Source organism: Typopeltis vanoorti, chromosome 10, assembly GCF_054136105.1.
Source record: "Typopeltis vanoorti isolate ZY-2024b chromosome 10, IOZ_Tvanoo_1.0, whole genome shotgun sequence".
NCBI classification, from domain to species: Eukaryota; Metazoa; Arthropoda; class Arachnida; order Uropygi; family Thelyphonidae; genus Typopeltis; species Typopeltis vanoorti.
The window spans coordinates 91,770,257-91,795,027 of record NC_143558.1 but is presented as its reverse complement, the minus strand read 5'-3'; the positions used below and the strand labels follow the sequence as shown (position 1 = coordinate 91,795,027).

Here is a 24,771-nt window from a genome sequence, read left to right as displayed (position 1 = left end):
TTTCTTGGGCTTGTGTATGTGTTGGACGTTAGGTCGTCGTAATCTTGTTTTGAGAGTTGCTGCTTCCTTCTGCATAGGTTTTCTTGGTTATTGTAAGTTCTGATGGGATTATAGCTGGATGGGGAGTATTTGTTTCCAGCGGTGGATATTTTCTAATGTTACGTTTAGGTTGAAATCTCTGATTAAATGGGAAATAAGGGCAACCTCTGTAGTTGGCAGGGTGTGGTTCTCCACAATGAGTACATTTTGCAGGCTGTGTTCTTGGTTTTTTACAGGAGGCAGTTGCATACCTTTCTTTTCATTTTATGCATCAGTACTCTGCTTTGCAGCAACATAGGCATGACCAAATTGTTGGCACCAATGATATTGTGTGATGGTGGCTTTATGTTTTAGGGATTCTCTTTTTATAACCAGGTCACAGACTATTTGAAGATCCTATATGTGTTTTGAATCTATTGATTTCAATTAATATTAAAGGATATGGAATTTTCTTTGCCTTATTCATGCGACCGAACTTTAATAAGCTTGAAGCCTTTGTTTTGACGCTCTGTTATAATTTCTTTTGTAGAGATAGACTCTGTTATTCCTCGCAGTACAACCTTAAAATTTTTTTCACTATTTAAGGCGAATGTGTGATATGGCAAGTTGTTATTATCGAGAAATTTGGCAAGTTCTCGGTAATTTGTAACTGTCTTAGGTAAGAATACGTATTCCTTCATCCGTATTTGTAGCTTTTGTGAAGGCGATATTCAAGGTCTTGATTGATGCAGCTACAGCCATCCTTTGCCCAAAGATGACTAGAGATATTCTTTCCTGAGGATTTCTAAGGCGAGAAGTTTTCTTTTTTTTTTTAAGGGGGGGGGATAGGACTTTGAAATTCGTCATCATGATGTGAATCTTGCTTTTGAAGTGTATTAATAATTGAATGGGTTACTGACTGTTGTGGGACTCTTGTAATATCCTCTAGATTGAGGTGAACAGGTGGATCTGAAAGCATCTGCGAGTTATCAGTTGATACAGATGACTAGTAACTGTGGTTGTGCGAGATCTTTTTTCTCCCGAAAACTCGAGAACACACGCAATTTACAGACAAAAAATACTAGTGGTGGTGGGCGGTAAATGGCGTTGATGTGGACGGTTCGTAATAGAGGTTCGGAGACGGAGAGTTGTACAGTAGGAGTTCTCCCGCGATGAGTCTTCGGATTCTTTGGAGGTGTCACGAATAATAATAATCTTCGTTTGCTTCAGCAAACGAAGATTATTATTAAAGTTAGTAATAAAGTATGGAAAGAAAAACAAATTGATGGAAAAAAAAACAAATTGAATTCGTGAAATTTGCTGAAGCAAATTTCACGAATAATAATAATCTTCGTTTGCTGAAGCAAACGAAGATTATTATTATTCGTGAAATTTTCCATAAAACTTGCCATCCCAGTTGCTATTTAATTGGAATTGCTATCTGCCGTGTCAGATTCTATCTAATACTTTCGCGAATCGCATGAATTCATTATATACTTGGTCGAAATCCGATTCATCAATTTGTTTTTCTTTCCATACTTTATTACTAACTTTTAAACAATATAAACAAATCGACCTATCTCTAAATTACTTCTTACAAACAAAAACAAAATGCGCCAAATAATTTAACTCAAGATGCTTAACATAAACTGAATATGCATTCTATTCCACTATGAACTATATATTACTCTTCTCTATTACGTTGTGGTTGTAAGAAGACATAAATACTACCAAATACCGAACAGCCAATGAATGAATTTCTTAAAAGCGTAAAAGTTCACTCGTTCGTTCTCTGTAGTATGCTGTTAAAGTAAGAGTGGATGTACTTCGTGTAAACGATAAGGCTAGATATTATGTAATCATTGGGCGAAGTTCATGAGTTGCTTGATAACAAGAAAGCATAATTACACAAGAAACGTTACACTATCTTTTAATTTCCTTTCACTAAGTAACATTTTTGAAGAGTTCCAAAATATAAGAAATGGAAATTCCTGTTGTTGTAGTTGGTGCATGCATCGTGGACCTTACTAGGTACAAGTAAAACTTATTATCTGATAACACTTTGCTAGCTGCTTAATTGAATGGAATTAAAGTACTAATAGCATTTTAACTTTTTTCATACTAACCCCTACGTATATGACGAGTACTTTCTAGCGTTTCTCTTGCGTTTATGATATGAAAATTTGAATAAGTGGTTTGTGAAAATTCGACGGCACATTACTTCTCCAGTAATCTAATTCAATCCTTAGCGAATTCGTACGCTTTTGTGTTAGAAATCACGGGTGGCGCTTTATATTTAGAACCCTTTAGTAAACGTTTATTTTTCTATTGTTCCAAATTATATGTTTATTTAATTTTTGAAGATTTCGAGAGACAGTGTACGGAGAGCTTTCTAAATGCAGAATGCGCATAGTGAACCCACCCCCCTTATGGAATGTGTTTAACCAGTTGCATTATAGACTAATGCTAGTATAAAAGTTCGCCCACCGATTTGAGGTCCCTCGACACTTCTGCGCATCTCAGAAAAAGAAGAATCCATTCCGATAATAGAGTAATCAATCCGTATAGTGGGATGAGTTGTTTATTATTACCGGTCGGAAAATTAACTTCTCTTTTATGATTATTGTAGTTAACTATGTTGCTTGTATAACAGTTGGAAAATTTTACCTATAAAGCACGTGATTTCGCGTGTTGGCTACCAATTCGGACGTCCTTAATTTTTTCTCCCCTTCAGCATGAATCGACTATTCTTGGAAAGACGCGAAGCAGGGACCTGGAAACGGTGGGCGAACTATAGCATGGTGATGAGCAGTACCATACAGGGCACTGTATCACAATCACATGAACATCATCCTAATTTGTTGATTTATTATAATTATAGAAATCCAGTCAAAGCATGGTTCGCTGAGTGGTCAGCATATCCGCCCTCCAGCCAAAAGGCTGCGGGTTCGAATCCCGCCGTGGGCATGGATGTTTGTGATTGTCTGTGAAAATATAGCATTGGTGTAGATGATGGTGGTAGATGCAGTTGGTGGAGACAGAAAGTTGTAGAGCAGGTGCCCTCCCTCGATGAGTCTTTGGACTCCCTGGAAGTGTCATTATTATTATTATGGGCGACTCCAAGGAGTCCTTAGACTCATCAAGAGAGGCCCTAATCATCATGTCCACACAACTATACGATATTCTCACACTATCTATCATACCTTGCCTTGAACTCGCTCACTGTCATAGCACCCACGACAGACTCTGGCAGCTTATTCCACTCATTTACCACTCTAAAAGTAAAGAACCCAGCTCTAACACCCTTGCTAACCACACTCTTGCCAAGCTTCCATAGATGTCCCCTAGTTCTCCCATCACTAGTCCTGATCTCAAAAATATCCTCTGAATTAATCCTATAGAAACCCTTTAGCAATTTGAATGTCCAAATCATATCTCCCATTTTCTGCCTATGAACCAATTTCTGCATCCCACAAATCTTCAACCTGTTCTCATAAGGTTCATTCCATAGACCTGCTATCATCTTGATCACTCACCTCTGGATCCTCTCCAACTCCTCCCCATCAAGAAGAAACCTAGGTGACCAAATCTGGGCACAGTAGTCGAGATGAGGTCTTATCAAGGCTTGGTACAGAGGAACAATAACTTGCTTGTCTCTGCTCGTCAAAGTATTTTTCAACAACCAAGTGAGTTGATGAGCTGATTTAGTCACTTTTGCAATGTGTCCCCCTAAACTTCATCTCCCTATCCACCAACACTCCCAAGGCCCTGACTTCATCAATCTCCTGGAGTACAGTTCCACCAATGTGGTATACTGCTGCTAATCTTTTCACCCCAAAATGCATAACCTTACATTTTATTATATTAAATTGACATCCATTCTCCTTATCCCAGGATTCCATTCTATCCAAATCGTCCTGCAAGATTTTGACATCTTCTGCATTCACTATTGCCCTACCCAACTTTGCATCATCAGCGAACAAATGAACTGTTCATCTTAGATCCTTCCCTATATCGTTAATGAACAAATTAAACAGCAGTGGTCCAGGAACAGAACCCTGCGGCACACCACTAGTCACAGGCCGTCTTTTGGACTCTACTCCTGAATAAACTACTCTCTGATATCTCTCCATCAACCACCCACCTATCCATCTCACCAACCCTATATCCATTCCCATATGTTGCAGTTTACGGATTCGAATTCCATGTGGTATCCTGTCAAATGCCTTAGCCAGGTCCAGCAGTATCACTGTAAACCCATTACCCTTATCCAGTTCAGCCGTCACTGTGTTATAAAACTTGAGCAAGTTACTGAGGCATGATCTACCCTTCACAAAGCCATGCTGTCCCACGTACAGTATCTCATTTTCATCAATCCATTCCTGTATTTTTCCCTTGACTACTTTCTCCAAGACCTTGACAACGACTCCTGATATGCTGATCGGTCAGTAATTTGCAACAGTAGTCTTGGATCCTCCTTTATGCAGTGGAACTATTTTCCTCTCTTTCCACACCTTCGGGACTAAACCAGACTCGAGACTCAGATTAAACAACATGGTCAAGGGCATTGATAATTCTTTAGCCATTTCACTAAGACCCGTGCCTGTATACCATCCAATCCCACAGATGTATTCACATTAAGGTTCTGTAATAGACTATTCACCTCCACTTCATTCATCACAATTCCCGTATAAACTAATGGTTCCTTCATTTTTTCAATGTCACCACCTGGATGATATACTCTTGCAAAGTGCTCACTCAGTAATTCCACTATATTGACTGATTCAGTGACCTCCTTACCATCGGCATTCCTTAAAATCATTCTGCCGTGTACAGTTTTTTTTTGCTTGCAGCATATTGAAAGAACTGTTTGGGATTCTCTCTTGCTTGCATAGCTAGTTTCTTTTCATAATCCGCTTTTGCTTTTTTTTTATACTGCACTCGCTACCCTTCTGGCCTGCGCTTTATACCATTCGTGTGCCTGCAGGTCACCTTTCTCTTTAAATTCTCGCCACAGTTGTTTCTTTTTTTGCAGCTCAAGCTTAATGGTGTTATTCATCCATTTAACCCCCTACTTGTTTTACTATTCGGACCCTAGGTATACAGTCAGCCATAACTCCTGTAAATGCTCCTTGACCACTTCCCATGCCCTATCAACATCCAGCCCTTGCAGTTTTACATGCCATGGCACTGAACCAAGCAATCTCCTAAGCTTGTCATACTTGCCAGCACGATAATTCCACATATACCCTGTCATAATCGAAAATTACATCTTTAGTCACAGTGGCGCACTCAGGATTTAACCTTTTTTTTGGGGGGGGGCAGAGTTGAGTAGACGTTTTGCGAATACACACTACACATCACATACGACCTATAACTGAGCATCTGCAGTGATCGCTAATTCATAAGTAGCACACAACATAAATTAAAAAAATGAATTTTAATTAGGAAAAGATTTTTGGAAATTTTTCTAGTGTTTTTTCCTTTTCTTTGGGGGGTGCCCATGCCCCCCCCCCCCCCCCCCCCCCCCCCCGGGTGCACCACTGTTTAGCCACCTCCCAGGTCAAGATCTTATGATCACTCTCACCAATGCCGGTGGCAACATGGTCATATTCATTACAGTCTAATTCTCATGCTGTCTCAGATAGTTATCCCTTAATAATTGAATAAAATCCATTTCCTTCCTCACATGTGTCCTCTCCTCCTTCCAGTCAATGTTACCATAGTTGAAATCCCCTATAATAATTACCTTCCTTCCACTCATTTCATCAATTTATTTATGCATATTATCTCCACCATCTATTCCATCACCTGGTCTATAGCAGCACCCAACTGTATATTTTGTTCTGCCAGTCTCAATCTCACACCAAATAGCCTCAAATGAGCTCTTTTCACTATCCTGCAATACAACTTCCATTCTCCTTGGCTGCAGTTCATCAGCCATCATCAATAACACTCCCCCCCCCCCCATTTTATTCTCTCTGTCCCTCCTAAACACATTATACCTATAACCTGTGCAATTGGAAGGCCAACATGACCTACACCCATCTAAAAAGATCTGGATTTGCCATGTGGCTAACTTGTCTTCAGTTGAAGACAAGTTAACCACATGGGCTACTCCATGGAGTAGCCCACATGGTCTCCTATGACGGTAGTTATGTAATAATAATAATAATAATATTTTTCATTTAAATAACAAACTTAAACATTAAATAAATGCTGTGAGGCAAAAACTTAATTATATTAATAAAATTAATAATAAACAAGCAAATTAATATTTGTTGATACCAGTCCTCTCCAAAGTCAGCTTAGCACCCAACTTTTGTATCATGTCACAAATTAAAATAATAAAAACAAATTGGAAGCACAGTTTTAGTATTAAATTTTTCAATAAATTGAAATTTATTTATTAGAACTTAAAGGTGAAGTTGTTTCAAATAGTGAATTATTGAAGTAAATAAATGTACTGCCAAATTTGCAACTTCAATAGTTACAAGTAATAATAATACCCACACTGTCATGTTGCCTCTACAGTGCAATTGGAAGACCAACATGACATACACCCATCTAAAAAGATCTTGATTTGCCATGATAGGAGGTATTTTTTCAGTTGACAAGTGAGCCAGTCTCCTATGAAGATAGTAATTTTTTTTTCCAAAAACAGTTTTTTTTCTTCCCAGAAAGAGCAAACTTTCCAGAGGAGAATGCAGTTTTAAGAGGATTGTGTTTAGTATTTTAGAGAGTGAATAAGAGGTATATACTATAAATTTGGTGCCAAGAATTTGTATTCTTGGTTTAATTCTTTATCCAAGTGAATTAACTTTACAACTAGGCAACTCATAGCTACAGGCTGACTTCACATCACTTGCCATAGTATTCCATAATGCAAAAGCACATATCCTTATGGACATGTATAATGCTATGCATTATGGGAAGGGTCACTACCCAGATCAGTTTCACCCTTTATTGAGGTCTCATCAGTGGGAGCCAGACCCAGAATTGATACCAAGGTTGAAGTAATGCAGAAGTCATATTTCTTGGCATCTTTAATTTATAGTATAACTAAGTGGAAAAAATTTAAACATCTATTGCTAATCCAGAGTATTTTAGTAATAAGGTGTGACACCTTTTGGTTACTTATATATGGAAATATGACTCAGACCCTCCCTTGATGAGTCTAAAGACGGAGTGTGATGGAAACACGATTATGGAAAAAGTCCTTTTTAGGACTTCCAGGGTAACAAATGGCAATGTTGTAGCCAATGAAGTTTTAACTGATGCTCGGCTATTGCCATTAACCAGCCATGACTAGAGCTTTTAGCTCAATAACACTTCATCCACACAGATTTTCTTCATTCAGATGACAGGATAAAGAGTCAAGGACTCAGTCCATCGCCCAGTTCTTTTTAAGAATTTTAAGAACTTAAGAGTCTAAAGACTCCATGGAGTAGCCCATAATAATAATAATTATTATTATTATCATCAGCTTTATAGTTCAACACAAACTCTTTCTTGACATAGAATTCCACATGTTTAGCAATCTCCAGAGCTAGATCACTCTCTTTCTGTTTGGAGGTAGAGTGTCTACCTTGGTTATGAGGACATCTTTTGATGCTGTTATTACCAGATGCAGCACTCTTGAACCCTTGGTTCCATCCATGACATGCTTCCACTTCCTTCCTGCCAGTCTTTCTTTTCTTCCTCCAGTCTATGTTGCCATAGTTGAAGTCTCCCATAATAATTGCTTGCCTTCATTATTGTGCTAATATGCTGATGCGTGTCACCACAACTTCCTGTGGACCTCCTAGCCTATAGCAACAAACAACAATATAGCTTGTCTTATTGACCTCTATCTCACACTAAATAGCTTCATATGAACTATATCCATGAAATCCAAAATTCTCTTTAACTTCTAATTTTGTTGGTTGATTTGGTTGGTGTATAATCAGCAATACCCCACTCCCTATCCTATTCTCTATATCCTCTCTGAAAATACAATACCCTTTATATTCTATTCCTGTAAGTATATTATTTTCTATCAACCAGGTCTTGCTGATGTATATAATTTTTGGCAAATTGAACTGACCAATCCTCAAAACTTTTCTCCTTTATTACTCATACTTTTGGCATTTGTATATATGAATTTCAACATATCCTTGGACCCACAGTTACCCTTGTGTAATGTCATTATTAACTGGTTCAGATTTGAAACCTGTGAAACTTCATTCACCATTGCATAATTATTTCTGTACATACATTCATGTGTTTTGGGTAATTGAACCCACACTTGACACATACTTTCCCTTAATACATCTAGATTCTCCGAGTTTGTACTTCTAACCTCTTGCTGAACAACACCTTCTCTCTCTCTCTCTCTCTCCAAATATCTATCTTCAAAACCATTCAAATGTAGTCCATCAGGCATATACAAGTCATTTTGTCTGCCAAATTCACTCCATACATCAATAAACTGCACACCATACCTTCTGCACAATCCTTTCATTGACTCATTTATAATCATGTCCCTTATTTTCTATTCATTCCTCATACTGAGGCAACAGACTTTCATATCTTCTCTCATTACATATTTCTCACCCTTCAATTTATTCTGCAAGCTAAAACAATGAATTCTTTCATTCCCCTTGTAAAAACGGCCTCGATCTTCACACCTGGGAAACATGTTTTTTTTCACTTCCTCATTAAATGTAGCTCTTCTAATCGAACCTTTATACAATTCATTTGCCTTATTCCAATTTTCTTGCATTTTCATACTTTTCTCATTAACTTTTTCTTTAACTTCCCATCCTGATGTATATCATTACTATTATTATTATCTGAGTCCTCCAGGGAGTTAAGAACACATTGAGAGAGACCATACATTACCCAAATCAACTGTCATACCTTCCCTTAAACTCATTCATGCTAGATATACTCACTTCTTCAAAAGGCAAACTCTTCTACTCACCTACTGCTCTGTGTCCCCATATTCTCTCCCTGTCTTCCATATTAATAGAAAATTTAATCCCATGATATCCTGTAACACCCATTCAGAAATTTATACACCTCTATCATATCACCCATCTTTCTCTTATTAACCAGTCTGTAGTCCACATACTTGCAGTCTGTCCTTCTAATTTACATTCTATAATCCCGATATAATCTTTGTAACTAACTTTGAATGCAAAGTGAATCAGAGTAGGAGTGAGAGAGAATTATGGGAATGATAGAAGAGGAGAGAATAGAAACAGATGATTAAAATGTGAGGGAGTGCTGGAACTAGGAATGGAGAGATGCCACGGCCACAGATAAGTAGGGTAACAAAGAAAAAAAGTGTTATAGGAGAGAGAGAGAGTGAAATACAGGCGAGCAAGGAAGGAACAGAGTGGCAAGAGGTGTGATGTATGGAGACTCGATGATCCATTGTGTACATGATAGAATACCTGTGAGGAGTGTTTGCCTGGAGGAATGATAAAAATGTGACTATGGCAATTAAGTGGGGTATATGAGGTGTGGCTATTAAATAACAAGACTGGTTGCAAAAATGTGGTTTATTATTACAATTGTACAACTTAATTGTTATCCCCTTCAGTATACTCTCCTCCTCTATCTATACACCATTGTATACAAATTTTCCATTATTGGAAGCAGTGCTGCGAGTCATCAGGTGTTATCAGTTTCAGTAGCGCTGCCGTTTTTTCCTTTACCTCATCCACTGACTGAAAATGGGTGCCCTTCAATGCAGATTTCAACTTTGAAAAAAGGTAAAAGTCGCATGGAGCTAAGTCCAGAAACAGAAACAAAGAGAGAATCGATGCACTGGAAAACTCCCATGTCACCAAGAATGAGCAAGTCAAAACTGAAGGCAATGCTGATCGTTTTTTTTTTTTTATATCAATGCTTGGTAATGGTTGAATGTGGGTACCAGAGGGATCAGACAGTTAACCAACATTATTACCTTGAGGTTCTAGCCAAGCTGAAAGAACGAGTGAGGAAGAAGAGACCCGATCTGTGGAAGAACAATGCTTGAATTCTCCATCAGGACAATACTCTAGTCCACAGTACACTGTCTGTAAAGCAGTATCTGGTTGATAAGAAGATCCCAGTGTTGGACCATCCACCTTACTTGCCAAACTTAGCTCCATGCGACTTTTACCTTTTTCCAAAGTTGAAATCTGCATTGAAGGGCAACCATTTTCAGTCAGTGGATGAGGTAAAAGAGAAAACAGCAGCGCTACTGAAGCAGATAACACCTGATGACTTGCAGCACTGCTTCCAACAATGGAAAATTCGTATGCAAAGGTGTATAGATAGAGGAGGGGAGTATGTTGAAGGGGATAACAATCAAGTTGTACCATTGTAATAATAAACAACATTTTTGCAACTAGTCTCATTATGTAATAACCACTCCTCGTAAGGGTGAATGAAATGATAGTGAGCATGAATGACTGGAGAGGCAGTGTGAATTGGCTGACAAGACATCTAAGGTTCATGCTTGCAGTTGTACAGAAGAAGACTCAGAGAGGGAAGATTGTGTGTATTGCCCAGGTATGATAATGCAGAGCTGAGGAGAAGAGCATTAATAATGAATAGTATTGATAGCTATAATGTGTCAAAAGAGAGGCTTGGAATACAAGGATGCTTGGAGGGCAGAAAGGTACCATATGCAAGAGACAGCTTGCATTTGAATAAGGAAGGAATGTTCTCTGAACATTCTCTTCAGATGCTTATGTCCTGCAGTGTGTCAATGCAGGGAAACTAAAATTATAGGGTGGATGATGGCAGGAGTGGCAATGCTGATCGTTTTTTTTTTTTTTTTTTTATATCAGTTGCATGGTAATGGTTGAATGGGGGGTACCAGAGGGTCATACAGTTAACCAACATTATTACCTTGAGGTTCTGGCCAAGCTGAGAGAACGAGTGAGGAAGAAGAGACCCGATCTGTGGAAGAACAACGATTGGATTCGCCATCAGGACAATGCTCTAGCCCACAGTGCACTGTCTGTAAAGCAGTACCTGGTTGATAAGAAGATCCCAGTGTTGGACCATCCACCTTATGCCTCTTGTGGGAATAGGTGCTTGGGAGAAGGGGGAATACATCCAGTAATGCTGAATCCAGTGGGAGTCTGGAAGGGGATAATGATAAGTATAGAAACAGTGACATTTTTATTCTTTATACTAATGCCAGGAGTATCTGGAATAAAAGAGATGAATTGGTGATGCTGATAGCATCAGCCTATTCAAAGATTATTGAGATCTCTGAGATGTGGTTGATGGAAAATGATATGATATACTTAGAGGAATAGAAGTAGCAGGTTACAGCATTTTTCAAAAGGATATAAAGGGAAAATGTGGTGGTGGGGTACTGCTTATGATAAGTGATGACTTATGTCCTCATAGAGTGGTGGATTTGGAGGGCAATGACACTAATGGTTTTTATTATCATCATCATCATCATCATCATCAAATTCCTGCCATGTAAACCTCAAGGGGTGTTCAGGATATGACAGTACTACATGAAAAAATTACATCATTACTAACTTCCTATCTACAGTTTTCCTCCAAATCAGTCTGTTACTTGTCAAGACTCCAACATTATCAGATCTTATATTTCTATCATCTAAGGCACTTTGTACCATATCAATCCACCTATATCTTGGTCTTCCTCTGGGTCATTTTCCTGCCAACCTGGCAGAGAACACTTGTTTTGCTAATCTTTCCTCGCCCATTCTATTTAAGTGACCATACCACCTAAGATTAGCTCTGCTAACGCATTCCTGGATGTTGACAATGTCAAGTTCTTTCCTAATATCCTCGTTTTTAATATGATATTGCTATTGATGCCATCTGTTCACGCCTATAATCTTTCTCAGGACTCTCATATCTGCAGTCTCTAGTCTTTGGTCAAGTGTTTTACTTCTGACCCAGATCTCAGATCCATAAGTTAAAACTGGTTTGAACACTGTCTTGTATACAGCTAATTTAGTGTTCCGACTAATTTCTTTCTTATTCCATATGAATTTATTCAGTTGACTTCCCACCATACCAGCTTTGCTGATTCTGTTGTCTATTTCTATATTTAATTTACCATCTTCACTAAAAATCGTGCCTAAGTAGCTGAAATGTTTTACTTGTTCCACAGGTTCTCCATTCACAATGCAGTTGACATTTTCAATGATTCTGCCTATTTTCATTGTCTTTGTCTTTTTATTGCTGACCTTCATACCATATCTATTACAACAGCTATTCAATTTAGTCAGAGAATCTTGCAGACTTGTAGCGGATTTATTTAGAAGTATAACATCATCTGCATAAAGCAAAGAGCTGACATTAACATCTCCAATTTTGATATCAGGTTTAATACCACATTCCTTCATAATGTGATCCATATAGATAATGAATAACAGAGGGGATAATGTACATCCTTGTCTCACACCAGATTTAACATTAAACCATCTTCCTGTACTTCCTTCAATTCTAACTGCTGACTTACAACTCAAATAAAGACTAAGTATTGCTTGATATAATGCCCCATTGACACCATATAACTGTAGCGTATTGAATAGCTTCTCTCTTGGCACCTTGTCATATGCCTTTTCCAAATCGACAAAACCTAAATACAGATCTTTGTTGTATTCCCATGCTTTCTCGACAATTTGTCGTAAAGTGAAGATCTGATCCTGACAGCCTCTATTTGGCCTGAATCCAGCTTGTCTTCGCCAAGCTTTTCTTCCACAATTCTTCTCAACCGTTTCTCAAGTATACTTGCATAGATCTTGCCAGAAACACTCAGTAGGGAAATACCTCTGTAATTCTCACATTCAGTTTTATTTCCCTTTTTATATATGGGTACTATGAGAGCTCTACTCCAATCATCGGGAATTCGTCCCTCTGTCCAGGCTTTCTGAACTATGCAGTGCAGCCACTGTAAGACTTTTATACCACCATACTTCAGCATTTCTGGTTGAATATCATCTACTCCTGCTGCCTTTCCACATTTCAAGCCTTTGATGGCTTTTTCTACTTCAATTATGGATATGTATTCCTGACTGCATGCCTGGTCAGTGTTTTTTTATCACTGTGCTGTCATCACTGCTTGTTTCATTTAGCAGTTTTTCAAAGTAATTACTACATACTTCAAGGATATCTTTTTCTTCAGTTTTCATGTCACCTTTATCATCTCTAACTCCTTTTACAGCACTCTTTCCTCCATTCCTAAGCTTCTTCAACAACCTCCAGAATATTTTGCCACCTTCTTGATATTTATTTTCTATATTCTTGCCAAAGTCCTCCCATGACTTTTGTTTAGGAAGTTTTACACACTGTTTAGGTTTCTTACATTTGTCTCTGTATTCTGTAAGAGTAAAAGCTGACTTATTTGCCAGGAACTTTTGATATGCTTTCTTCTTTTCCTTCACTGCCTCTTTAACTTCCTGTGTCCACCAGGGAGTTCTGATTTTTTTATCCTTGCACACAACCTCACCACATGCCTCTCTGGCAGAATCAATCAATGTTTTCTTCAGAGTTTGCCACTGAATCTCCAAGGTTTGATTCCTGTTCTCAAAGTCTTTCATTTTCTTTTCAATAATCTTTCTGTATTTTAGTCTACAGTTCACATCTGAGAGCTGCTCAACTTTTATTCGCTTTAAAACTTTCTTACATGTTATTCTTTTCAATATGAAATTCAATTTTATCCTGCTCAAGACTAAATAGTAATCACTTCCAATTTCAAATCCTCTGTACACTCTAGTGTCCTGCACCAGGGAGAAAACATCACTATCAACAATAACATAGTCAATGAGACTTTTCTTATTCCTAGCCTCTTCTCTCCATGTGAATTTGTGCACATTTTTATGTTGGAACATGGTGTTAGTAATAACCAGTCCATGTCCTGAGCAGAAATCCAACAGATATTTGCCATTATTATTAGCTTTGCTCTTTTCTCCAAATTTTCCCAAAATATTTTTGTATGTCTCACAATCATTTCCTACTGTGCTATTTAGATCCCCAACAAGGACCAACTTTTCCTTTTTCATTGTGTCAGTTGCTTTTTCTAAAGCGTCAAAAAATTCCTCCACTTCTACCTTAGTAGAACCTTCTGTGGGACCATAGGCACAAATAAGTCTCATTGTCCAGTTCCCTATTCTCATATTTGCCCACATTACTCTACTTGAGACTGACTGCCATTCAAAAAGATTAGCCTCGTATTTTGTGTTGAATACTATAGCTACTCCTTCTTTTCCTTGATTGTAATTGCCTGAATATAACATTTTGTATTTATTGCTCAGAAAGATCTCACCAGTTTTGGTCTTTTTTGTTTCAGTCACTCCTATTATGTCGATCTGGTACTTATCTAATTCCTCAGCTAGCTCCATTTCTTTGCCATTCAGGCTTCTTACGTTGATAGTACCGATCTTTAACTCTGGTAATGTTGAGTTGGGGTTTGTTTTCAGATTTGTTCCAGTAGCTGACTTTTCACTGTTCGCCCTGGTTCCCTGGCGAAAACAACGGGGGCCTTGTTTAACCGGGCGATGCCCCAGCCGGCATGAAATTTTGTCATGTTGTACCATCATTTTTTTATTTTGGTTTAACCAATAAGAATACAATTTGGTTGGCTAAATCCCAAATTGCCAGCCCATCCTCATTCGTTCAGTATCAAAGTAGATACCCAACAGGGTGCGCCACGAGAAGGTGTGGATTGGACATTAGGTCAGAAGCCCTGGTTGGTTCTCCGCATTCCTTTAAAGGCTATGTGGAGGTCTCCTCTCAGTTATACAGCTTTGACCCTTAAGCAAGCACCCCTTTTTTATGAAACAGTTCTCATAATTATACCGTAAAAATAAAGTCACTTTGGGGGGGGGTGGGGGGGGGGGGGGGTGGGGGGGGGGGGGGGTGGGGGGGGGGGGGGGTGGGGGGGGGGGGGGGTGGGGGGGGGGGGGGGTGGGGGGGGGGGGGGGTGGGGGGGGGGGGGGGTGGGGGGGGGGGGGGGTGGGGGGGGGGGGGGGTGGGGGGGGGGGGGGGTGGGGGGGGGGGGGGGTGGGGGGGGGGGGGGGTGGGGGGGGGGGGGGGTGGGGGGGGGGGGGGGTGGGGGGGGGGGGGGGTGGGGGGGGGGGGGGGTGGGGGGGGGGGGGGGTGGGGGGGGGGGGGGGTGGGGGGGGGGGGGGGTGGGGGGGGGGGGGGGTGGGGGGGGGGGGGGGTGGGGGGGGGGGGGGGTGGGGGGGGGGGGGGGTGGGGGGGGGGGGGGGTGGGGGGGGGGGGGGGTGGGGGGGGGGGGGGGTGGGGGGGGGGGGGGGTGGGGGGGGGGGGGGGTGGGGGGGGGGGGGGGTGGGGGGGGGGGGGGGTGGGGGGGGGGTATTGTGCAGGGTAATAGTTAATGGAAGAACAAGAGGTTATTTGTGGAAACTGCACAAACATCATATAGGTACAGAAGTGATTTTTTATATGGTGAATTAATAGACCGTTTTGCCAGAGTAGGCAGTGAATGCTCTAATATTGAATGTTTTCAAAGCAAGGTATGATAGATAGTGAAGTAAGTGTCTGGAAGTTAATAAATAATAATAATAATGAAGTATATTTTGTAAAACTGAGATTATTCAGGCCTTCATGGAGTCAAAAGACTCATCGTGGGAGGTCCTTCCTAAGAAACACAAAGTCTATCAAGAATCATCGAGGGGAAGCCCCCCCCCTCAAGAAACACAGTCTATTATACCACTCCTTGAACTCATTGACCATTCTCGCTCTCACCACTCCATCAGGCAATGCATTCCATGGTTCAACCACCCTCCATGCAAAGAAACCACTCCTCACCCTCTTGCTCACAGTTTCCTTTCGTAACTTCCAGGGATGGCCTCTTGTCATCACTCCTTCCTGCGGTTCAACCAAGCGAAAGAACTCCCCAGTGTCAACCCTGTAACCACCTCTCAACAGTTTAAAAGTCTCAATTATATCACCTCTCCTTCTTCTATCCACCAAACTCTGCAGTCCACATTCCCTCAGCTGATCCTCATAACTAACATTGTATAATCCTGAAACCATCTTTGTTATCCGCCTTTGTACCCTTTCCACAGTTAATTTATCCCCTTCAAATCCTGGGGATCAAATCTGAGAACAATAGTCCAAGTGTGGTCTGATCAGGGTCTTATACAACAGAACGATAACTGTTTTATCTCTGCAGGTCAGTGTCCTTCTCATTATTGCAGCAATCCTCTGTATTACCTTCACCACCTTTGCAATATGTCCCCTAAATTTCAGATTTCTATCAATCATCAATCCCAGATCTCTTGTCCCCCCCCCCTACATCCTCCAGTATAACTCCTCCCATAGAGTATGCAGTGTCCCATTGATGCTTCCCAAACCTCAAGCCCTTACATTTTGCTGCATTAAACTGACACCACTCATTCATTTGCCCATCTATCTAGCTTATTCAAATCCTCTTGCAGGGCTGCCGCATCTGCACTATTACTAATAATCCTTCCCAGCTTCGCATCATCTGCAAACAACTGAATATCCCCTTGCAATCCACTGATAATGTCATTGATATAAAGATTAAACAATATAGGTCCCATTACTGAGCCCTGTGGGACCCCACTTATAACCCTCTGCTTCCTTGAAACTGCCCCACCATACACAACTCTCTGATACCTATCGGACAGCCAATCCTGAATCCAGTTGACCAATCTGACATCCAAACCCATGTGCTGCAACTTAAATATCAGCTTATCATGTTGCACCCTGTCAAATGCCTTTGCTAAGTCTAAGAAAATGGCAGTATATGCCTTTCCCTCATCTAATGCTCTTGTCACTTTTTCATAAAAGGCTAACATATTGCTAAAACAAGAGCACCAACATCACAAATCCATGTTGACTCTCACAGATAACATTACCCTCATCTGTCCAATACTATATACGGTCCTTCACTACTTTCTCCAAGATCTTACTAACTACTGATGACACACAAACTGGTCTATAATTAGACACTTCCAGTCTGCTACTGCCCTTATGCAATGGCACTATCTTACCTTCCTTCCATTCCATGGGCACCTTTCCAGCAGCCAGACTTTCATTGAAAAGCCAAGTCAAAGGCACTGTCAGTTTCCTAGCACATTCTCTCAAAACTCATGGTGAAATACCATCGAGTCCCACAGCTTTACTGACATCCAGAGTACTCAGTATTTGAAACACACTCTCCTCCTGCACCTCTAAACCTCGAACCTGCCCTATCCCTCTAGCATTAAAACTGACTCCTCCAGGATGAAATACACCAATAAAGTGTTCATTGAACAATTCTACTATGTCCTCTGCATCAGTCACTCTATTCCCATTTTTATCCCACAATATTATTCTTCCACAGTCATTTCTCCTCCTACTGGCCACATATCAAAAAAATTCCCTAGGATTTTCTTTGGATCTTAGGGCTAATCTACTCTCATATTCCAGTTTTGTCTTCCTTACCATACTAGTCACTCTTCTGGCCTGTGTCTTATACTCTTCATGCATCTTCTCTTCACCTGTCTCCTTATATCGCTTCCACAGCCTCCTTTTCGCATGCAATTCCTGTTTAATATTGTTTGTCATTCACTTTACTCCAAATTGTGTCCTCTTATTCACTCGTGGTATACAACTTACCATTGCTGCTAACAAATATTCTTTCATAATTTCCCACGCACTAATGATATTCCGGTCTTCCATTTCCTCTCTCCATGAAACTTCCCCAAGTTGACATCTTAGATTATTATAATCACCTGCCTTATAATTCCACATACGTTCCCGTCTCTTTGATACACCTGCATTCTATTCATTTTCCAAGTCAAAACCATATTGTCACTCTCTCCAACTGGTGGGAAAGATGTCAATTATCAACTCTTCTGATGCTATAACCATATCCAAAACTCTTGAACCCCTTGTTCACTCTATTGCATGTTGCCTAAGACATTTTTCTCTCAAGAATTCTAGAAATTCCATTCCCTTATTGCTACATTCATCTTCCTCTCCCCAGTTTATACTACTGTAGTTAAAATCTCCCATAACAATCATTCTTCTTGCACTTGCCAAACTCAACTCTCTAAACATTTCCTGGTCCCCACCCTCTGTACTCCTGGGTCTGTAGCAACATCCCACTAAATATCCTGTCTTGTCCACCTCTACCTCACACCATATGCTTTCAAAATCATTAGTGTCACTGCCTTCCAAAGTCTCCACTCTTAGAGGACATAGGTCATCACTTATCATAAGCAGTACTCCACCACCACGCTTTCCCTTCCTATCCTGCCGAAAAATGCTGTACCCAGTGACTTCTATTCCTGTTATTATATCCTCTTCTGTGAACCACGTCTCAGTGATCCCAATAATTTTTGACCAGGCTGATGCTATCTGCACCACCAATTCCTCTCCCTTATTCCGGATACTCCTGTCATTAGTATATAGCATATAAATGCCGTTGTTTCTATACCCAGCATTATCCCCTCTAGACTCCACTGGGCTCAGTGTTACCTGATGTCGTCCCCCTTCTCCCAAGTAAGCATATGGTGTGAGGTGTATGGTGTTTTGAAAGCATATGGTGTGAGGTAGAGGTGGGCAAGGACAGGATGGTTAGTGGATGCATAGAGTGTGAAGATCAGGAGATGCTTAGGCAGTTGAGTTTGGCAAGTGCAAGAAGAAAGATTGTTATGGGTGATTTTAAGTATAGTAGGTATAAATTGGGAATGTAGTAATAAGGGAATGGAATATCTAGAATTCTTGAGGGACAAATGTCTTAGGCAACATAAAGTAGAAGTCACTAAAAACACACATAATAACCACAGTAATGACTATTTAATTTGTAAATTACATGTTACCGTAATCATAAATTATGATTATTACGTGTGTTCACCAGTGATGAATTAGTGATGAATTCACCACAGGTTTCATTATATAAAAAAAAAAATAAATAAAGTAGAAGGAACACGAGGTTCAAGAGTTTTGGATTTGGTCATAGCATCAGAAGAGCTGATTACAACTGAGATGGCATCTCTGCCCCCATTTGGAGAGAGAGTGACCATGTAGTTTTGACTTGGAAGATGAATAGACATGGAGGAGTATTAAAGAGAAAGGAAGGTGATTATAATAGTGTTAGATATCAACTTGGGGAAGTTACATGGAGAGAGGAATTGCAAGGACGAGATATCCTTAGTGCTTGGGAAATTGTGAAGGAATATTTATTAGCGGCATTAGCAAGCTGTATACCACGAGTGAAGAAGAGAACACAATTTGGTGTAAAGTGGATGACAAACAATATCAAACAGGAACTGCAAGTAAAAAAGAGATTATGGAAGAGATATAAGGAGAGGGTTGGAGTGCAGATATCTACATATCTGTGCTTGAATTGAGCTGACTTGTAAGCTGAACTTCAGTGGTGTGTCAATTAAGTTTTGCTGTTATAGCCAAAAATCTGTTCATGTTCTATGGTAGAGTGAGGGCAACCTCTTAGCAAATGTCTGGAACACATTCCATTGGTTTGAAATGCTGCCCAGAGCCTGGATACAATGCTATGTGAGATTCCAAACTCTGGCAATATCAGTAATTTTGCAGCTTCTTCAAGCTTTCCAATAATTCTTCCCTTTGTGAAATCATTTAGATAAGGGGTCGGCAAACGTTTTAGACCATTGACCCCCTCCATGGAATCCTTAATTCTTCATCGACCCCCATCATGTTAAATAAGTGTTATCAATAATAAATTTCTCAATTTAAAAATAATACTTCCTTCACCCTTTTACTTCATTACTGCTTCTCGATAAGAAATAATTAAAGATTTATTAAGAACATTAAAAGTTTAACCCTCTTTTGACCCCTAGACATTTATCAATTCCTTGGATAGCTGCATCAACCCCCAGGGGTCGATATCGACCACTTTGCCGACCCCTGATCTAGATGATGTATTTGAGACATTACAAGACATCCAAGTTTGCAAATTTATTCCTTCATGAAAAGAGCTTCCTTCAAACACAATTTGATTAGTGTAGCCTTTTGCCTTTTATCTTACATGTGATTTGAGATTTTGAATGTGTATTTGCTTTCTACTCAAAATTGTCAGTTATACAAATTACCACAAACTGATTTGTCTGGATTTGTATTCTTCAGAAATAGTGTTCATTCTTAGGTTTTGGACACTATACTCTTTTTCATAATAAAATTAGTTTAATCCTTTTTCCAAGTGTGAGCAAACAAAGTTTGCTCCTGAAAGTATCTTCAGGACTGGGGTAAGGTGGTACAACACGACGGCAACTCGTTGCAAAGGTGGAGAAAGCTACCAACACTCCTATCTCAGTATTTCCTATAATGCAAAACACATCTCCTTGCAGATATGTCTAATGTTATGCATTAAGGGAAGGGCCACAACCCAGACTAGTTTCGACCTTTATTGAGGTAGAATGGGAGTTCATGTCTTTCATCATCGGCCTTTGGAGTATAAAGATTGCTGAGGATCAGCAGGTAGTAATAGGGGAAGTTAAGGAAAGGTAGAGTAGGATAGTAGGAGGTAAAAAGAGGCCTCAGTCAACCTGTTTAGCTGTGTAACCCAGAGGTTGTGGCTAAAAGGTCTGTAAAACATAATCTCCTTACACCTGTTCGAAAAAAAAACAAACTTAAAATTTACACTTCACTTTACCCTAAAAACATAACTTTAGATTACATTAATCCAGGTGTCTGGAGACATCATCTCGTAACCCCTAAATAAAAGAAAAATGTTTGTTAAAATTTGGAACTTAGATTATTCTTAAACTATGCCTTACAACTGAAAAAAAAATAAAAAAAATAATAAAAAACTGTGATAGTGGGATCCGTATTAAGGTGGACTTTATCAACCAGAGAACCGAGAGTTGGGGGAAGAACCTGGCCCGAGTGATGCAGCCCACAAGGAGCTGCACCGCCTCGACGTAAGCCTTCGCAGCCCGGGTTCTCAGGTCTACGAAGGAGACTTTTAATCATAAACCTGTTGGGGCAAGCGATTTTTTTTTTTTTTTTTTTTTTTTTTACCCCCTTCTGCGTGAACTAACTCAACTTTCCTATCTGTCGTAACCTTTGGAAGTATTTACGTCCAACCCAGTCAGTGTCTTCTTTGATCTCTGATTCTGTTAACTTTCTCAAAGTTCTGCAGAAGTACTTACTCTCGACCTCTGTCAGGCCCAGATGACCCGTTACCTGGTTGGGCACGGCCGTGGCTATGTCCTCGATATAGATATCTTTCCATTTCATACTTAGAATTCCTTTCCGAAGGAGGAACGTTGGCCCATCTTCTCTGTACATTGTTAAGAATACACTATCTGCGGATTCAATTGATCCTCTCCATTTCTTTATTACTGCAAAACCATTTTTAAACATATTTTCACCCATAACTAGTTTGATTTCTTCTACAGAAAATTCTTCAACCTCTTTCTGTATTGTTGTTTTGGTCTCCATTTCATCAGCTTCTGATTCTTCCGATGAGGTTATGTTATCTGGTTTTGATTTTTTAATGTTTCCTTCTTCAGGGCTTCGTGACCGCTTTTGTGTACCTTCTTCTTTAGTAGTTTCCATTTCTTCCTCCATTTCGCATTCTTCCTCTGCTTCGTTTTCCTTCTCTGTATCTAAAGTGGTAGTTTCTTGTTAGTTGCGTTCCTTTATTTCTTCCACTGCGGTTTCTGTGGTGGTGGCGGCTTGATCCTTGGCTGTTTCTTCTTCCTCTGTTTTTTCTTTGCTGGTCGTTTCTGCATTCTTAGTTACGGGCGCTTCCTTCTTATTGCTTTTTGATTTCCTGTTGCTATTGTGTTATGTGCAGCCTGCAGGGTTGGGAAGTCTTCCCGTTCTGTGTCATTAATATTTACTGCTGGTGTTACTGTGGATGGCGTGATAGCACCGCCCATCTTTTCTGCCTGGTTTCTGGATGGGCATGTCCTGCCCATCCATACTCACACTGTGGTAGGGCATATCCTGCCGCCATGCAGTTCCTGCATTTGTTCTTGGGGCAATCTTTGCCTAGATGTTTCAGAGAACCGCACTTATAACACTGTTTCTTAACTCCAGGGTAGTTAACTACTACCCTGGCAGAGCCTAGAAAGACAAAATTGGGGACTTCGGCCTTCATTTCCATATGGAAAGTTACCTCACCAGTCTTCCAGTCAGGGAAGTCTGTATCGTTAGCGATTTTTCCGTCACGTACGACCCCCCATTTCGAAAACACTTTGTTGATTATTTCGGTTCCCCCTTCCAGATATTCTACAGGGAACCTCTCTATTCTTATTGTCTTGAAAACACTTCCTACTACAAAGGGAAAAAATTTTTTCCCTTGACATTCTAGTCCTTTACTTGTTCCTGGTTTCCACATTCTTTACTACTACCTGGAACCTGCCTGCTCCATAAGGGGTAAAGCCAACTATATTTTCTGCCCCTACTGCTTCGCTAAGAGCTTTCGCCAACATCCTCTTCGGTGTGTCGGCGTCCGCTTCAATGCCAAGGGTCCTGACTCGCGGTGAAAAAGAAATCATGATTTAGAGAAAAAAAAAAACTAAGTCCCAGAATGGAAGGACCTTCAGAACCAGAGCCAAGTGTTCCCTGTTTGCCGAAATCTCCTGCTAGAGTAGCTAGAGGCGGAAGACTGCAAACAGGCACAAGGCAAAATTAGACAACAGTAGAAAAAAAAAAAATAGATTGCAAACGATCTTACCACTAGGATCAGGATTCTGGAACATGGAGCTCTCTCTCAGGATTGCTGGAAATAGGAACTTCTGGCGATCAGTAGGTAGACATCAGTGAATAGGTAGATCAGTGGGAGCCAGGCCCAAGTGGAGATACCAGGCAGAAGCATTAGCAGGTCATCTCTACCTATAGGAGTTGCCAAATGGTGTGCCACCCTTTTTTAATAAATTACTCTGGATTTAGAGAAAGATGTTGAAAGTTTATTTTTCACTTGGTTAGAGTATAATAAAATTAGTTTAATCCTTTTTCCAAGTGTGAACAAACAAAGTTTGCGCCTGTAAGTATCTTCAGGACTGGGGTAAGGTGGTACAACACCAGGGAAACTCGTTGCAGAGGTGGAGAAAGCTACCAACACTCCTATCTCAGTATCTCCCATAATGCAAAACACATCTCCTTGCTGATATGTCTAATGTTATGCATTAAGGGAAGGGCCACAACCCAGACTAGTTTCGACCTTTATTGAGGTCTTTTCAATGGGAGCCAGGCCCAACTGAGGTTGTAATTTTATTATACTCTAACCAAGTGAAAAATAAACTTTCAATACTCTTTTTCAGTTTATCTTAGAAGTAGCGGAATAAGCTACATATCTAGCTTTTCTTACCATTCATACTATAGGCTTACACTGCATAAAATAGTTCCATAAATATTTTACATTATCACATCATGTGGTACTTTGTATATATATTTTACATTATCACATCATGTGGTACTTTGTATATAATTATTTTACTGCTTCCTTACTTGTGTTGGATCCTACTTGTTCTAAATCTATACTTTGGATCCGACATGATTACAATTATGATGTTCTTAACTAATTGATAAGTTGTGAGTTGATTTCTAATTCAAATATAGAGAAAATTTATATTTAAAGACTGCGCCACTCTATATCTGAATTAGTTCAAGAATTGAAGAAAAATCAATCTTCAACTATTTCTCCTTTATCACATTTGACTTACTTAATTTACCCGCTTTGTTCGAATATTTTATGAATGGTGCAGTAAAAGAGATTCAGGCAAAATACAACTTTAGATAAACAAAAACAAACATTTAATTTTAAAATCACAAATTATACACTTAAGATCAAAATTCTAAATAAGTTATTATAAACACTTCAGCCTTTCTGATAATAAAGTCATGCAAACCCTGACAATGGTAATTCTGTTATCTGTAATACAGTCTTCTCACAGTTCCTTTTAGCTATTTAATAAAGTTCCTTAATGATCATTCACATCAATATCTCATAGTTCTTTAAGTTTTAAATACAATAAAAATTTCAGTAACACCTCTTTACAAACAAACACTTTTAATTTTACACTTCAGTTAATTCTCCGCAATAGTTACTGTTAGTATAGGGAAATTCTAGGATGAAACTCACACACTTCTCTGTATAGAATTATTAAAAGTTGGAATAATCTTACCGATAATCTTTTTTCTTCTTTAACTTACACACAAACACTTTTTATAACTGTAAACACTTAAACAATATACGGCACTCATTAAATAAATCTTCTAAGCAATAACTGAATTAATCGTCGGTCACTATACACATAAACAAACGTTCTTGCATGAAATACTACTGATCACTTATGAATTAAGGCAATACACAATAATTCCTTAACTTGAGGTTTTATATGCACAGTTGTTCACTCTTCCGGCATTCAATTAATTCTTAGACACTACAATTCTAAACACAGCTATCGGTAAACTTCAACTTTACAGCTCTACTATTCTCTAGTAACTCCGTGCTTTGCTTCAAGGTTCCGTATATCCTTGAAAGGTCGGCCCTGAAATTGAATCTCAACTCAAATATCGCTAGTCTATATAGTAGTCACCCAGCTGTCTTCCGTAGCTATAATTGTTATTCTACAACTTATTAGCTAACCGCCTCTCGGCTAGTAGACTTTATTTAGCTGCTTGAGTGACTTGCCGACGCGCTATTATCGCACTGATTCCCGAATGCCGAATGCTCTGATTCCAACTTAATGCCAATCCTCTCCTTTTTCTCTCTCATCTATCTCTTAATTCCTCAATAATTTCAGCATTCATCGC

At 39.7% G+C, this 24,771-nt stretch overlaps 1 protein-coding gene across 2 annotated transcripts in view; it reads left to right on the top strand.

Annotated features, from left to right (window-relative positions):
* The first annotated feature begins 1,840 nt into the window (after nucleotides 1-1,840).
* The window catches only part of LOC150102589 (ribokinase-like), a 147,799-nt gene continuing 124,868 nt past the window's right edge, over nucleotides 1,841-24,771 (top strand). For both annotated transcript variants that reach the window (XM_090398832.1, XM_090398831.1), the window contains exon 1: nucleotides 1,841-2,049. In XM_090398832.1, coding sequence (XP_090254958.1) covers nucleotides 2,000-2,049 — 50 coding nt within the window. In that variant the 5' untranslated portion in view covers nucleotides 1,841-1,999. The remainder of the gene's footprint in view (nucleotides 2,050-24,771) is intronic.